The 17,103-nt window shown below is 46.5% G+C and overlaps 1 protein-coding gene across 2 annotated transcripts in view; it reads left to right on the top strand.

Annotated features, from left to right (window-relative positions):
• The window catches only part of FBH1 (F-box DNA helicase 1), a 43,334-nt gene that overhangs the window by 7,683 nt on the left and 18,548 nt on the right, over positions 1-17,103 (top strand). Inside the window, exons 2-12 of one of the 2 annotated variants that reach the window (XM_003257605.4) lie at positions 2,048-2,203; positions 5,076-5,677; positions 7,944-8,074; positions 8,178-8,313; positions 9,963-10,153; positions 12,780-12,872; positions 13,213-13,304; positions 14,431-14,599; positions 15,260-15,482; positions 16,564-16,651; positions 16,734-16,820. In XM_003257605.4, the coding sequence (XP_003257653.1) occupies positions 2,048-2,203; positions 5,076-5,677; positions 7,944-8,074; positions 8,178-8,313; positions 9,963-10,153; positions 12,780-12,872; positions 13,213-13,304; positions 14,431-14,599; positions 15,260-15,482; positions 16,564-16,651; positions 16,734-16,820 (1,968 nt within the window). The remainder of the gene's footprint in view (positions 1-2,047; positions 2,204-5,075; positions 5,678-7,943; positions 8,075-8,177; positions 8,314-9,962; positions 10,154-12,779; positions 12,873-13,212; positions 13,305-14,430; positions 14,600-15,259; positions 15,483-16,563; positions 16,652-16,733; positions 16,821-17,103) is intronic. The other variant, XM_030819349.1, reaches the window with a different exon arrangement.

Here is a 17,103-nt window from a genome sequence, read left to right as displayed (position 1 = left end):
CAAACACTTAATCTTCGCAACAAGCATTTTGGATTCAGATGTGTTTTCTGAGATAAATACATAAATAAAAATCTATCCTGTTCATATTACCTTTTCCAAAGCAGTTCCCTTTGGGACTGAACATTTTTGATGTTCTGTCATCAGTCTGTTGTGAGGTACCAGGGATGTCTCCCTGTGGGAGCAGTTCTACAGCATATTCCTGGGGATTAGAGTGTAGGCTCCTGGACCTCCCAACCAAATTCTCCCTGCTCCTCACCCTCCTTGACCCACTCAGTATTCACAGAACGTGTGCTGCCTCAGTCCATTCGGGCTGGTATAACAAAATACCATAACTGGGCCCCTTATAAGCAGAAGTCTCTCTCTCACAGATCTGGAGGCTGGAAGTCTAAGATCGAGGGGCCAGCAGATTTGGTGTCTGGTAAGGGCCACTTCCTGGTTCATAGACGGCACCTTCTCTTTGTGTCCTCACATGGTGGCAGGAGTAAGGGAGCTCTCTGAGACCTCTCTTATAAGGGCACTAATCCCATTTGTGGGGACTCCACCCTCGTGACCTTATCACTTCCTAGAACCGCACTTTTTTTTTTTTTTGAGACACAATCTCTCTCCATTGCCCAGGCTGGAGTGCAGTGGCACAATCTTGGCTCACAGCAACCTCCACCTCCCGGGTTCAAGTGATTCTTGGGCCTCAGCCTCCCGAGTAGCTGGGGTTACAGGTGCCCGCCACCACACCTGGCTGATTTTTATATTTTTAGTAGAGATGGGGTTTCACCATGTTGCCAGGCTGGTCTTGAACTCTAAGTGATCCACCCACCTTGGCCTCTCAAAGTGCTGGGATTACAGGCATGAGCCACCGCGCCTGGCCTAATTCTTATTTTTTAAGAAGTGTATCTTTATATTTTAGTGTTTAATGCCATAGGAGGTAGCTAGATCTTACATGCAGTAACAGATGCAGAAGCATGGAGAATCTTGGTTACGCATGGACAAGAATTACCTGAAAGAAGATGAGTAATACAAAACTAAGTATTTCAGTACCGTTGAAACAAAATTCTAGGCGCAATTGCTGCTGTAGTGTTTTGCTAAGGGAAGATATGATGTTTTCTCCTCTAAAGGTCCTGAAAAGGAACTGGCTTCTCTTCCATTTGGGGGCTGGGGGAGTCGCTCCTGTCCTTTCAAGTCGGTTCTCAATCCCGAGGTGCTCGGGGGGCTGAGAGGTGTGTGCCCTTTGGTCCTTCTCTCAAGGAAATTGCAGCCTGTTTTATTATCACGATGTTTTGCTTCTAGTTATGTGCTTTTCATGTTATGTGCTTTTTACTACAATTTAAAAAATTTTAACCACCTAACAAAGAAAGTTATAAAAGTTTTTTGTTATTTAAAAAAATATACAGCTGATTCTTAAATACTTTTGATTATTATAGAAATGGCCTGGATAAAGTTAAAGAAAAGATGCCAAACCTCAGTATACCCACTAATGACAACTTCTTTTTTTGCTGTGTCGCCCAGATTGGAGTGCAGTGATGTGATCTCGGCTCACTGCAACCTCCACCTCCTGGGTTCAAGCGATTGTCTTGCCTCAGTCTCCTGAGTAGCTGGGATTGCAGGCCTGCACCACCACGCCCAGCTAATTTTTGTATTTTTAGTAGAGACAGGGTTTTGCCATGTTGGCCAGGCCGATCTCCAGCTCCTGGCCTCAAGTGATCCACCCACCTCCGCCTCCCAAAGTTCTGGGATTACAGGTGTGAGCCAGCGCGCCCAGCCACAACTTTTTCTTAAATGAGCATTTCATGACCAAGGCTTCTAGAAAGTATAAGTAGAAAAAAAAATCTTAGGATCTTAAAATGTCACTTAGGATTCTTTAATTCTAAGGAAGAAAAATGCTAAGAAACTGAAAGGACAAAGTTGGGGGTCAAGGGGAGGGAGGAAGGGTTGGCTGGGGTGTTGACAAAATCATGTCACTATGCAGAAACTTGAGTATAATGTGCTGGCTAGCTTGTAGAATCAGCGATAACTAATGAATATCCCCTTTCTTCTACCTGCTGTTACGAAACAGTGAGACGGTTTAAGCGGAAGCATCTTACTGCCATTGACTGCCAGCATTTGGCTCGGAGTCACTTGGCTGTGACCCAGCCCTTCGGTCAAAGATGGACAAACAGAGATCCGAACCATGGTCTCTATCCTAAACCCAGAACAAAAAGAGGGAGTTGGGGTATGTTTCCTCTAAAACTCTTGCATTTCAAAACCTGTAGTGTGTGGGTCCTTTGAATATCTCCTAGTTTAAAAGTATTTGTAAATGTTGCTGCTGTGACTTTGTAGTCTTCATGCAATAGCTTGACACTTTTTTTATTGTGAGTTTTCCATGAAAAAAAATTTTTTTTTTTTGAGACGGAGTTTCAATCTTGTTGCCCAGGCTGGAGTGCAATGGTGCAATCTCGGCTCACTGCAACCTCTGCCTTCTGGGTTCAAGTGATTCTCCTGCCACAGCCTCTTGAGTAGCTGGGATTACAGGTGCGTGCCACCACCCCCAGCTAATTTTGTTTTTTTAGTAGAGATGGGGTTTCTCCATGTTGGTCAGGCTGGTCTCGAACTCCTGACCTCAGGTGATCCACCCGCCTCGGCCTCCCAAAGTGCTGGGATTACAGGTGTGAGCCACCGCACCCCACTGAGTTTTCCATGAAAATTCTATCCTATTACCATAGCTCATAAAAGCTGCGGACAAGTGTGATGGAATGAATCCTATTAGCTTGTGTAATTAAAAAGTGATAGAAGACATGGGCCAGTGTCACTCTTACTCCAATCCAGAAACACTGAGATTAGTTGACTCGTCATCTTCTCTGTCCAATCTGTCACTATGTCCATGTGTCATTATTTTTCCTCCAAAATGTTCCTTCATCCTGAGTTCTTTGTCACCTAGTACCTGGACTACTACAGTAACCCTGCTCCTTGACTTCAGATTTTGTCTCTGCTAAATCAACTGGAATGTCCCTCCATGTACCAAATGAATTCCCACTTTAGTTAATAAATCTAGATTGCCTTATTTCCCTTTGATACAACTAATTTCAGAATTCAACTCAAATATTATCTGGTTGTCTTTTTTTTTTTTTTTTTTTTTTGAGGCAGGGTCTTGCTCTGTCATCCAGGAGTGCAGTGGCACCATTTCAGCTCCCTGCAGCCTCTGCCTCCCACCTCAGCCTCCCAAGTAGCTGGGACTTACAGGCACGTGCCACCATGCCCAGCTAATTTTTGTATTTTTTTGTAGAGACAGGGTTTTGCTATGTTGCCCAGGCTGGTCTCAAACTCCTGGGCTCAAGAGACCCACCTGCTTCCGCCTGTCAAGCTGCCAGGATTATAGGTGCAAGCCACCTCTCCCAGCCTGGTTGTCTTTAATTATTGTATGTTTCCTGCTGTGGGAACTACTATAACCAACGGTATGAGGCAGTTTGAAACTTACTTATATCCTGTCTGATACTGAGTTTGTTCCGTATGTAGAAGTCTGTTTCTTCTCTATTTTGAGTTCTTTACTGACAAGGACTTGTGAGGTGGCCCTGACCAGGTGGTAAGGTCTCAGTGACTGTGGGTGTGACTGGATTTAACAGTTGGAAGATACCAGGATTTGGCTGGGAGCAGTAGCTAATGCCTTATTTGTAATCCCAGCACTTTGGGAGGTTGAAGTGGGAGAATTGCTTGAGCCCAGAAGTGCCAGACCAGCCTGGGCAACATAATGAGACCCCGTCTCTATTTAAAATAATAATAATAATATTTTTTAAAAAAGAAAATACTAGGATTTAACCCTGATCATGTGGATTTAACCTATAGTAATAGTGATGTCAAAACTCTGGGTTTCTATCCGATTGCCCAGGAAACAGTTAATAGTTCTAATAGTTTTTTTTTTCTTCTTTTTTTTTTTACTAATATAGAAAAATATCTGTTTCAGTTTCATAAATTTTGTTAAAGGCCAAACCGAGTTTCAGTCCATTCTCTTCCAAAGTGAATATTTTGGTTACAGCCATTTAGAAAGGAACTATGTATTACTGATAAAGTGTTTACTTCTTTGGCATTTAAAAATAATTTTTAGGAGTTTTAAAATGTTCCCTATGTTTCTGAAAAGTCTTGTGAGGTTTTTCACTTTACATTTGTCTCAGAATCATTGGTGCTTAGTAAATGCTCACTGAACAAACATGTAGAAGAGATTAGGTACCACTCTAACACTACAAAGAGAATTCTGAGTCCCGCCTTTTTATTTTAAAATAAATTAATGTGTCACCTTCACAGGAAGAAATACAAATAAAAGCTGGGCACAGTGGCTCATGCCTGTAATCCCAGCACTTTGGGAGGCCGAGGTGAGTGGATTACTTGAGGTCAGGAGTTCTAGGCCAGCCTGGCCAACATGGCGAAACCCCATCTCTACTAAAATACAAAAATTAGCCAGGCGTGGTGGTGTACGCCTGTAGTCCCAGCTACTTGGGAGGCTGAGGCAGGAGAATCGCTTGAACCTGGGAGGTGGGGGTTGCAGTGAGCCAAGATCACGCCACTGCACTCCAGCCTGGGCGACAGAGTGGGATTCCATCTCAAAAATAAATACATAAATAAAAAAGAAATAAAAATAAAAGTTTTAGCACTGTCAAATGAAAAGAGTGAGATTTTCAGAATCCTGATAACCCCAAGCATGTGAATTTCTGCTTAAGCACATGTAGGCTTCCTGTTGTAGAGTGAGTGGGAGCAGGGCACTTTGTGAGTGGCGGTGTGGTTGTGAGCAGTCACCTCCTTTTTGTCCATTCGTATGTTCCCTGTGCAGCCTGTTTCTCTGTACTTGTATTTACTGCAGGGAGTATTACTGGCCATCACACCGTGTGCAGACTGGTCTCTGTCTCTTTGCAAATGTGTGTCTGGTTATATGATAGAGCCAAATATAAATATCTTTTGGATTAGCTATTTACATAATCAGCTGGCCCATAAATGTGTTTTTATCTCTTTCCTCTATTAATGTAGATAATTGAAAATTAGTGTGTCTTATATGCATTAACAGCAGGTCAACAGTCATCGTTCATTTCTTGTCCATCCTGTTTGGGTTCTCTCTACAGGTCAGGGACGTCAAAGATGCATCCCTGAGTTCTTCCTAGCAGGCAGGCGGCCGTGCACCAATGACATGGCCAAAAGCAATTCTCTTGGCCAGGACAGCTGTCAGGACTCTGAGGGTGACATGATCTTTCCTGCAGAGAGCAGCTGTGCACTGCCTCAGGAAGGCAGTGGAGAAGCATGGCTGGGCTCATCAGGGTCTGCCCCGCCCTCCAGGAAGCGGTCTCGGTCCTCTGAGGAAGAGAGTAACCAGGATACGGGGACCAGCCGGTGGGATGGAGTTTCTAAGAAAGCTCCGCGGCACCATTTGTCTGTGCCGTGCACAAGGCCTAGGGAGGCCAGGCAAGAAGCAGAGGACAGTACGTCTCGGCTCTCTGCGGAGTCTGGAGAAACCGACCAAGATGCTGGGGACATGGGTCCTGATCCCATTCCTGACTCATACTATGGGCTTCTTGGGACCTTGCCCTGCCAGGAAGCACTGAGCCACATTTGCAGCCTGCCTAGTGAGGTCTTGAGGCACGTGTTTGCCTTCCTCCCGGTGGAAGACCTCTATTGGAACCTGAGCTTGGTGTGCCACCTGTGGAGGGAGATCATCAGTGACCCGCTGGTGAGTGAGTGCTGGAGTCGGGAGATGTTTCCTCTAAAAGCACGTAGCTTTGCTTAATGCACGCTTCTAATCAGAGGATCTTTTCAGAAATGGTTTCCATTTGCCTTCAGAAGACATTCAAACTCCTTAGAGGCATTTAAGGCCTTCCGTGTCTGCCCCACCCTATGACTTTAGCCTCTTTGCTCACTTCCACTCAACACAGCTTCCCTGTGTTCCGGCTACAGCTCATCTGCTGTGCCCTGACCACAGACTGCACATTCCTTCTCCTCCTTGGGTTGCTTTCATCCTCCCCCCACCCCACCTGGAGGGTTCCTCATATCTCCCTTGACTTTTTTTTTTTTTTGAGACAGAGAACTATTGCCCATGCTGGAGTGCCGTGGCATGATCTTGACTCACTGCAACCTCTGCCTCCCTGGTTCAAGTGATTCTCCTGCCTCAGCCTCCTCAGTAGCTGGGATTACAGGCGTGCGCCACCACACCAGGCTAATTTTTGCATTTTCAGTAGAGACGGGGTTTTACCATGTTGGCCAGGCTGGTCTCTGGAACTCCTAACTTCAAGTGATCTGCCTGCCATCGGCCTCCCAAGTGCTGGGACTACAGGCGTGAGCCACCACGTCTGGCCCGTTTTTTGTTTGTTTGTTTGTTTTAATGTAAGCATTTATAGCTATAAACCTCTTCTCTTAAAAGTACAACAGCATTCATTGCATTTCATAAGTTTTGGTATGTTATGTTTTCATTTTCATTTGTCTCAAGATATTTTCTAATTTTCTTTGTGATTTCTTCTTTGACCCATTGGTTGTTTTAAGAATGTGTTTTTTTTTTTGTTTTTTTGTTTTTGAGACAGAGTCTTGCTCTGTCACCCAGGCTGGAGTGCAGTGGCTCGATTTTAGCTCACTGCAACCTCCACTTCCCGAGTTCAAGTGATTCTTGTGCCTCAGCCCCCCAAGTAGCTGGGATTACCGACATGCGCCACCATACCTGGCTAACTTTTGTATTTTTAGGAGAGATGGGGTTTCACCTTGTAGTCCAGGATGGTCTCAAACTCCTGGCCTCAAGTGATCTGCCTGTCTCAGCTTCCCAAAGTGCAGGGATTACAGGCATAAACCATTGTGCCTGGCCAAGGATATGTTGTTTAATATCCATATATTTGTGGATTTTTCAGTTTCCCTTCTGCTATTGATTTCTGGTTACATTCCATTGTGATTTAAAAAGATACTTTGTATAATAACTTAAGTGGTTTTTAAGTTTGTTGAAACTTGTTTTGTGGCCTAACAGGTGATCTGTCCTGGAGAATGTTTCATGTGCCCTTGAGAGGAATGTATATTTTGCTGTTGTTGGGTGGAGTATTCTGTATATGTTCGTTCAGCCCACTTAGTCCATAGTGCTGTTCAGATCCTCTGTTTCCTGATTTATCTTCTGTCTGGTTGTTCCATCCATCATTGAAATGGCGGTGTTGAAATCTCCTATTATTGTGTTGCTGTTTGTTTCTATCTTCAGTTCTGTCAGGGGTTGTTTCCTATATTTAGGAGCTCTAATGTTTGGTGCATATATATTTATAGTTATTATATCTTCTTGGTGAATTGACCTTTTTATCGTTATGTCCTTTGTCTCTTTTAACGGTATTTAACAGAAAAAATTGACTTAAAGTCTGTTTTGTCTGATAGTAGTATAGCCACAGCTCTCATATTATTTTGTTCCCATTGAAACCCTGAGCTGTGTGTACTAATGTTTCAGATAGGGAAACTGAAGCTATAGCTTTTCCCAGATTCTATAACAAGTTAGTGTTAGAACCAAGACCAAGACCCAGTTCTCCTAGTTTCCAACAAAAATGTGTGTAACATTTCTGCCTGATTTTCCTGGCTTTTGAATTGTGAGCTGTGATTGCTTTTCACTGGTGAAAGGTTATCTGTGTGTTTGTGGCTTAATCTGCTTTTTTTCTTTCTATTTTTTTTTTTTTTTTTTTTTTGAGATGGAGTCTCACTCTGTCACCCAGGCTAGCGTGCACTGTGGTGGCTTGATCTCGGCTCACTGCAACCTCCGCCTCCCAGGTTCAAGTTATTCTCCTGCCTCAGCTTCCTGAGTAGCTGGGACTACAGGTGTGTGCCACCATGCCTGGCTAATTTTTGTATTTTTTTTCAGTAGAGATGGGGCTTTGCCATGTTGGCCAGGCTGGTCTCAAACTCCTGACCTCAGGTGATCTGCCTGCCTTATTAATCTGCTTTCTAATGGCCTTTGCATCATGTTATTTTGTTTTTTAACTGCATAGTTCATTCCTTGGAAGAAGCTGTACCATCGATACCTGATGAATGAAGAGCAAGCTGTCAGCAAAGTGGACGGCATCCTGTCTAACTGTGGCATAGAAAAGGAGTCAGACCTGTGTGTGCTGAACCTCATACGGTGAGCTTTGCCTGTGCTGTAAGGAAGGCGTCTTTGAAGTCTTCCTTGTACATCAGTGCTTATGGTCACCCTACTCATGGCCTCTCCCGTGAATGTCTTACAGATACACAGCCACCACTAAGTGCTCCCCGAGTGTGGATCCCGAGAGGGTGCTGTGGAGTCTGAGGGACCACCCCCTCCTCCCTGAGGCTGAGGCATGTATGCGGCAACACCTCCCCGACCTCTACGCTGCTGCCGGGGTAGGTCTGGAGGCTGCGGGAGAAGGCGGCATCTTATTTCACTGGAGGAAAGTGTACTGGTGATTCAGTTCAATTGAGGGTGACTTTATATTTATTTTTAATATCTGTATGTAATCTCTGAATGCTTCGAAGCATTCATGTTGTCATTGTCCCCAGTGGAGAAATAAAAGGCCATATAATTATAGAGTCTTAGATTTAGAGGAAATTTTAAAAAATCATTTAGTCTGATTTCCCATTTGGTTGAGGAATCCTCTCTGAAATATTTCTGAAAAGTGGTCATCTAGCCTCTGAACACTTTTAATAATAGGATTTCTTTACAAGACAGCCCACGCTATTATCGACAAGTTGGCTTATTTGAAAGGGACAGAAAAATTAAGGGTCTTGCTATAGTCACACAATGAGGTAATGGGAAGCTGGAAATAACCCTCAGTCTCCTTGAATCTCAGCCCTGTTGCTCCTTTTCCAGTTCAGGGGTTCCCAGATTTTATCTTCGAAGCTGCGTGCAACCTCTGTGTGTGTTTTGCTGGCCACAGAGGGCTGGGAACCCAGGCAACTGCATTTCTCTTTCTCTTGAAGAAGATGGTGGCTGATGGTGGTGAAGTGGGTCTTCTTTCACAGGATGGTTGAAGTGAGAGGGGATGGGACGTTCCTTTCTTGGAATACGTTCTTTAACACAGAGACGTGTAGTAACTTAAGAGTGGTAAAGGCTGGGTGTGGTGGCTCACGCCTGTTATTCCAGCACTTTGGGAGGCCAAGGCGGGTGGATCACCTGAGGTCAGGAGTTCGAGACCAGCCTGGCCAACATGGTGAAACCCTGTCTCTACCAAAAATACAAAAATTAGCTGAGCATGGTGGCATGTGCCTGTAGTCCTGGCTACTCTGGAGGCTGAGACAAGAAAAATTGCTTGAACCTGGCAAGCGGAGGTTGCGGTGAGCTGAGATCGTGCCACTGCACTCTAGCCTGTGTGACAGAGTGAGACTTCGTCTCAAAAAAAAAAAAAAAAGTTGAAGATCTGTGTCCACTATTGACTGTTTCTGTGTAAGTAAGTGAACATTTACGGAGACATTGCTAAGAGGAGCATGCTGTCTTCACAAAATAAACTTTCCATAATTTCGTATTTATTTAACTTACCGTGAACAGTTATTACTAATAATAAATAGCAAGTTAACACCGTCATGCTGGAGAATTGCCAGATTTTATTTCCCCCAGAGCCTGCGTGCGGCCCTCTCCTGTGTCTGCGTCTCTCGTGCCTCTTGGGTGGGCGCCACCTGCTGGCCGTTTTGCTCTGGCCCTGCCAAGCACATATGGGCCTGAGAGCCCCCGTGGCCTGGAGAATAGGGTGGGGAGATGACAGGGAGCTCATATTTTTAGACTGTCTCTCTATCCAAGGTTCTATGTTAGATACTTCATCCATGTTATTTAATTAAAGAAAAACTAAGATCTCAAATCCAAAAGTGATGAGGAGTCTGGGGTGAACAGAAGGGTTCGCCTGTTTCCCAAATACCACTTGGAAAGTTTGGATTCAGTCCAGACAGTCTGTAGCCAGCAGCTGGACCCCCGGCTCGGCTTTTCTGACTCCCTCCTGCTGTGATTCGTATTAATCATGGCCTGTGGGCTGTCCCTCCCTCCCTGTGCACCTGGCTTGCAGGGTGTCAACGTCTGGGCCCTGGTGGCAGCTGTGGTGCTCCTCTCCAGTAGTGTGAATGACATCCAGCGACTGCTCTTCTGCCTCCGGAGACCCAGCTCCACGGTGACCATGCCAGATGTCACCGAGACCCTGTACTGCATAGCCGTGCTTCTCTATGCCATGAGGGAGAAGGGGATTAACATCAGCAATAGGTAATGCCCCGGGAGGAGGGGAGGGGATGCCGTGATAATGGGAGAGGCTCAGACGCGGCAGTAGGTCCAGCCCTGCCACTTAGCAGTGTTAGCACGTGGCAGGCTGTGGGACCCACCTGCTCCACCTCAGTGTCATCTTCTGCAGGAGCCAGGGGCTGAGAGTTTGATGTGGAAAGGCTGGTAAGAGCGTCTTATGAACGTGCAGTTCTGAGCAGCTGCGAGATACCACCAAGCCTGATTTTAGCATCATGGGTCCTGCAGCCTTAGGGGAAGCCCCTTGCCAAGAGAAGCCTTCCTTATTCACCTGTGGCCTCGCTTCCTAGGAAAATGTTAGGCTCTGCTTCCTCCGTATCTCACTTGTGGGATGGAAAAGACTCGTCCACTTTATCCTCCATGTGGGAGAGGCTGTCGCGTGTGGACTGCTGATTCACAGGGGCCCCGATGGTTTCCTCGGCAGGGTGGGGAGTGCCTGGGGGGTTGTGTGCGTTTGACAAACGCTGAACACCTGTGCGTGTCCGATAGTTGTCCACGAGCCGGTCCACTGTGACCGGCTTAGAGGAGTTAGAGGAGATTCCTGATCTAGTGAGGGAAGACAGGTCCTATGTAAGTAAATATGTGAAATGGCATTTTAGTGAGTAATGAGCATTGCAGAGAAAATAGAACAGAGAGCTATGGGGGGAATGCTGCTTTAGAGGGGTGGAAAAAGCTTCTCTGAGCAGGTTTTGTCTGAGTGAAACCTGAGTGTGGAGGAGGAGCCACCATTTCACAGCTCTGGGGAGAGCAGTTGAGAGAAGGTATAGATGGCTTAAGGGCCTGAAGATGGGAATAATGAATTTGGGACATGTGAGGAAGAGAAAAAGTGCAGTGTGGCAAGGGTGGGAGGGAACACAAGATTGTGAAGGATGGACAGGGGCAGTTGAGGGATCTTATAGGCCCCGATTAGAAGGTAGAATAAGGCCAGGCTTGGTGGCTCACACCTGTAATCCAGCACTTTGGGAGACGAGGTGGGCAGTTTGCTTGAGGCCAGGAGCTGGAGACCAGCCGGGCCAACAAGGAGAAACCCCGTCTCTATTAAAAATAAAAATTAGCCAGAAATTTTTGGTGGTGCATGTCTCTAATCCCAGCTCCTTGGGAGGCTGAGGCACGAAAATTACTTGAACCCAGGAGGCAGAGGCTGCAGTGAGCCGAGATCATGCCACTGTACTCCAGCCTGGGCGACAGAGTGAGGCTCTGTCTTAAAAAAAAAAAAAAAAAAAAAAAGTAGAATAAAACTCAGGGTGTGCTGGGCAGCTGGGGAGGGCCTTGTCCATGAGCTGGAGTGATAGGGACAGGTAGATCTACTGTGCAGCCATCCTGGAGAAGCAGAAACCGTAGGGGGAGCGGGGGAGGGGGGTCCCTTCTCCAGGGAGACTGGCCCCTGGAAGTTGCAAGCCCCGAGAGGAAGGTGGCTAGTGGCACCAGGGGAGTGAGTGGTGCCCAGGTATCAGTGGCAAGGTACCAGGAGGGGACAGGATTCCCCAGAAATGTCCAAGAGTTTGCTGATGGCTGCCTTCTTGCTGCATCACCACAGGGTGGAGAGAACACTGTGGCGTCTCCTCTTAGGAGGACCCCAATCCCTCTGGATCAGGGCCCTGCCCTTGTACTCTCACCTAACATTAACTACTTCCTTATTCCACACACCACACTGGGGTAGCGCTTCAACACAGGAATTTCAAGGGACACACTTCTGTCCGTGGCAGTATATATGTTGATTTTTGTTGCGTTTCTGTGTTTCTTCCTGTTTTTTCTGGGAGATAATATAATCACATCTGAAATGTTGGATTATTAAAGGTATTTGTTGCATTGGAGAGCTCGAAGCTTGGAGATGGGCTCTTCTCGCTCTGGGGATGGGGAGCAGTGCACTCGATTGTTAGGGGAGTGAGTCCAAGCTCACCCCCTGGTCTCCCCCACAGTCGAGGGGAGACTTGGAGAGGCTTTGGAATGGTGTGTGCCAGCTGAGTCTGACGAGTCTGACAATGTCCTGTGCCTCTGCTGATTGAACTTTGTCATCTTTGGTCCCTCTTGGTGACTTGGAGCCTGCTGTTTTCAGGTCCTTAGTAGTCGGATCTTGTTATCCGTAGTGTAGTCCCTTTTCTTGGGACCATAAAAGATAGAATGTGTTCATGCTTCTAAAGCAATGTCATGTCATAAGAAGTAGACAGTGGAGCCACCGAGGCTCAGAAAGAGGCTGGTGTTTTATCCGCAGGTGTAGTAAGTATCATTTAAACAAGAGTCTCAGTGCTAACAGCAGTGTTTCCCTGTGCCTTCCACTGGTCCTTACAGCTTTTCTGGTTGTTTGTCTCTTAAAGTCACAGCTGGTGCCCCTCATTCCCTGAAGAGCCTGTCCTGGTCTCTTCCTCCTCTTGGTGATACACACAGAAACTACACGTTTCCCAGGACTGTGTTATCTGAGAATGCTTTGCCAGCCATAGATATATTTAAATCCTTTTCTTTCTTTTTTCCATTGAATGGTGGTAGGTATTTTCTTTTTAGAAATGGGAAGGAGTTTAAATCCATCTGAGGAAAAATAAGATACAGATTGTGACTTGAATTTGAAACTTTCTAAATCTACTTTTTTTTCTGGTAGGATTCACTACAACATTTTCTATTGCCTATATCTTCAGGAGAATTCCTGCACTCAGGCCACAAAAGTTAAAGAGGAGCTATCTGTCTGGCCAGGGTATGTGTATATGTGGGTCAGTGTGTGTTTTGTCTTCTGTCCTTGACTCTAACTCATACTGAAGGAGGGAGATGTTTTGCTTCACTTTAGCAACGTCACTGAGGCATAATGTGCATTGTATAAAATTCACCCATCCTAAGAGTGTAATTCAGTGAAATTGCCTGAGCTGTGCATCAGCATCATAATCTAGCTTTAGAACATTTTTATTCTCGTAAGGGGAGACCTTTTTCTTGGTCAGCTTTTGTTTATCCAGTTTGTCTGTTTGGTTTTTGGATAGCCTATCTCCTGGACTTTTCACGTCTTTCTGTTTTTTCTTATTTCTCTTTTGTAATGATTATAGCAAGAAAACCATCCAACTTACACATGAGCAACAGCTGATTCTGAATCACAAGATGGAACCTCTCCAGGTGGTGAAAATTATGGCCTTTGCCGGTAAGGGAGCCCACATCAGGTTCACGAGGTGGTGGTTTTCTGCCTTTTCTCCCTACATCCCCTTCCCGCTACCCGCCAGGGCATCTTTGCTCTGATCTGTCATCCAATAATTCAATAACAGATCAAATAATCAATCTCAAAAGCAATTGGCCAAGGAATACTTGCTTCCCCGGACCACTCCATGAACATCCACAGAATTCCTGTTGAGACGGGTAGTTCACAGCAGTTAGTCGGTGGTGTAGATGCCCCCGGGATTGAGCCCAGCATTGTGATGTTTGCTCAGGCGCTGATTGCTTCTGGAGAGGGAGGGCATGTTAATCCCCAGCCCAGGATTTCAGGAGCTCCCCAGTTTTGTAGGGTGATGTCTAGAGGGCCTGCCTTAGATTCGCTTTTAACTTACATTCATAAATATATTATCTACAAGTATCCTGCCTCAGTCAGCCACACCGATCCACTTACAGCCTCCTAAAGTACTTGGTTATTCTTTGATCACAGCCTTTGCTTGTGCTATTTGCTATTTTTTTTCTGCCTGTAATCCCTTCCTGCTCCTTTTGTGGCTAAATACCCTGCTAACAACAACAATGTATTAAATGCCTGCAGTGTGCCTGGCATGGTGCTGATCCTGAGAGCATTCCGTAAGGTTGCTTAGTTATTCTTGTTTTATAGAGGAAGAAACTGAAGCACAGACAGCCTTGCCCCGGGTTGAATAAGTGGATACATGGTGGAGGTGGAATTCAAAGCTGGACCTGTCTCTCTCCAGAGACATGTCTTCCCCCTCCCTAACCCTCCCCTCCTGCCCTGAGGGGTCACTTTTGCCCTCGGGAACCCTACCTCTAAGGGATACCCACTTATTTCTGAGAAGCAAACTGAAGCTCATGAGGTCAAGGGGTCCGCCTGTCCTTTGCCCCTTGGCTGGAGCCTGCCCCAGCTGAGATCCCAGCCCACCTTCACCCGGCTTCGAATCTGCTGCTCTTTTTGTGGCACTACTTTTACCAGCACTGAAAAACTTGTCACTGTCCTGCTCTCAAGACAGAGGTGTGATAAGCCTGGACAAGGCCTGATTGGGGATCCTTGGGCATTTCTTGTCTGGTCAGAGGGTCACCTCCTTTCCTCCTGGCTTCCCCAGGCACTGGGAAGACCTCAACCCTGGTCAAGTATGCAGAGAAGTGGTCTCAGAGCAGGTTTCTGTATGTGACGTTCAACAAGAGCATCGCAAAGCAGGCCGAACGCGTCTTCCCCAGCAACGTCATCTGCAAAACCTTCCATTCCATGGCCTACGGGCACATAGGGCGGAAGTGAGTACTGCTGTCACTAGTGGCACTGTTGCTGCTGGCACGGTCACGTCTTACTGTTTTCCCATGATGATCACATGTGAGCTTACAACACAGTGACCCTGAGGAGTGTAGTGCTGTTATCTCCACTTACAGGCAGGAAATAAAAACAGGTTTAGCCATTTGTACTTTTATCCTGTAGCAATATATTGTTTACATATAATGCTGTCTTGCTGAGAGGGGTGTTCTCATGGAACTGAGGCACAGAAAGTCAAAATGATTTGCTTACAGTTCAGAGTCTCACAAATCCTGATCAGTTGTAGGCTTTCCTTGGAAGGGAGTGAGGAAGACTCGGCCGAGGCACACTTGCCCCAGGTCTCCTGGATGTAGAGGCATCAGGGAACTCCGAGTGTCCCTCCAGGGACCTTCTGGAGCCCAGCTTCGTGGTGGAATAGCAGTGTCTGCCATAAGCTGGTTCCTATTCTGGGTTGGTACATGTGAGTCCTGAAAGCCGTTTCCAGGCAGACATGGACCATGCAGAACTTTCTCGCTTTAAAACATTTGGTCTCGCCTGTGTGTGGCACTTGAAGCTATCTCCTGGTGACGTTAGAGAGAATGGAGGGGACGTTCGATAGCACCGAGCCAGGAGAGCCATGTGCTGTTCATTTGGGATGGGTATTGCAGGTACCAGTCAAAGAAGAAGTTGAATCTCTTCAAGTTAACACCCTTCATGGTCAACTCCGTCCTTGCTGAAGGGAAGGGTGGATTCATAAGAGCCAAGCTCGTGTGTAAGACTCTAGAAAACTTCTTTGCCTCGGCTGATGAAGAGCTGACCATTGATCACGTGCCTATTTGGTGTAAGAACAGCCAAGGACAGAGAGTCATGGTTGAGCAGAGTGAAAAACTGGTGAGTGTCTTAAGTGTCTGAAGTGTTAGGGATCTGAGGATGAGGGAACGGGAAGTGTTGGGATGAGGGAACGGGAAGTGTTAGGGATCTGAGGATGGGGAAACAGGGGAAGTGTTAGGGATCTGAGGACGGGGGAACGAGAAGTGTTAGGGATCTGAGGACGGGGGAACGAGAAGTGTTAGGGATCTGAGGACGGGGGAACGAGAAGTGTTAGGGATCTGAGGATGGGGAAACGAGAAGTGTTAGGGATCTGAGGATGGGGGAACGGGAAGTGTTAGGGATCTGAGGATGGGGGAATAGGGGAAGTGTTAGGGATCTGAGGATGGGGGGACAGGGGAAGTGTTAGGGATCTGAGGATGGGGGAACAGGAAGTGTTAGGGATCTGAGGATGGAGAAACAGGGAGTGTGGGACAGCATTATTTCTTCTTTTCATTTCTTCAGACCTCGTCATAGGAGGTTGAAGGTGGGAGGGTGAGGCTGTAGGCCCATGGTGATGGCTGTGAATTGTTGGGTATTTTCTCCTGGGAAGGACACTGGTGACCATCTCACTTAAGCCTCAGAATAGTCCTCCCATTTAACAGAGAAGGCAGACATGGAACGACGTGCCTCAGTTTATAAGAGCCTGTCACTGGGGCTCCTGGACCTCAAATCTAATCTTAACTGAAGGCTGGAATCTCTCTTCTGATTTTCTTGGGTTATTGGTTATATGGAATAGATTTTGCTAGTGGGAAAGTCTGTTTCTTTTTTTTATCAAGTCTTTTCAATCATTCGCCATTGTTTTTATGAATTAAGAATCAGTCATAAATCTAGAAGAACAATTTGGCCTTTTCTTGTTCACCTAACTGTTATGACCTCTGTCCTGTCACGGGCATGGCACGGCCCAGCTGCTTCCTGTCTCAGCACTGGAGACCCTCTGGCGTGGAGAGGCTGTTGAGATCCAGGAGGTTAGGGAGGTGCCTGCAGTCCCCCTTGCGTGAGGATGCCCTGGCTCCACTGCTCTGTGGGAGTTGAAAATGTGACTGCAGGGTGCTGCCTTTGCCAGGGTCTCAAACTCTGGGTTACCATATGCTTTACTTCCTAGAATGGTGTCCTTGAAGCGAGCCGCCTCTGGGATAACATGCGGAAGCTGGGGGAGTGCACAGAAGAGGCGTACCAGATGACTCATGACGGTAGGTGGCTGCCAGATGGCGGGGACTGGCAAATGGGACTGCCTTCCTGGCGTTACAACTCCTGCGTCTCTCCTTATTTTAGGCTACTTGAAACTCTGGCAGCTGAGCAAGCCTTTGCTGGCCTCTTTTGACGCCATCTTTGTGGATGAGGCCCAGGACTGCACACCAGGTGATACACTGTTCAGGACATCAGTAGTGTCAAATACGTAGAAACAGCGCCATGATTATGTAAGAGGACACCTGTGTGAACTAAGTTGATTATTCTTATTTGTGATAAAGAAGAGGATCTTCTTACTTACCTTAGGATTTCAAGCTGCCCCTTCTCCTCACCCAAGCAGATTTCTCTGTCACCATAGGTTTTGCTTAGGTTGTTCTTAACATGTGGACCCAGTTGTAGATCCACAGACGATAGGGACCTAGACTCATGCTCGGCGGGAAGACATCATCCATTG

The sequence above is a fragment of the Nomascus leucogenys genome, chromosome 9, assembly GCF_006542625.1.
Source record: "Nomascus leucogenys isolate Asia chromosome 9, Asia_NLE_v1, whole genome shotgun sequence".
NCBI classification, from domain to species: Eukaryota; Metazoa; Chordata; class Mammalia; order Primates; family Hylobatidae; genus Nomascus; species Nomascus leucogenys.
Note: the sequence above shows the minus strand (reverse complement) of the source record. Positions and strands in the feature narration are given on the sequence as shown.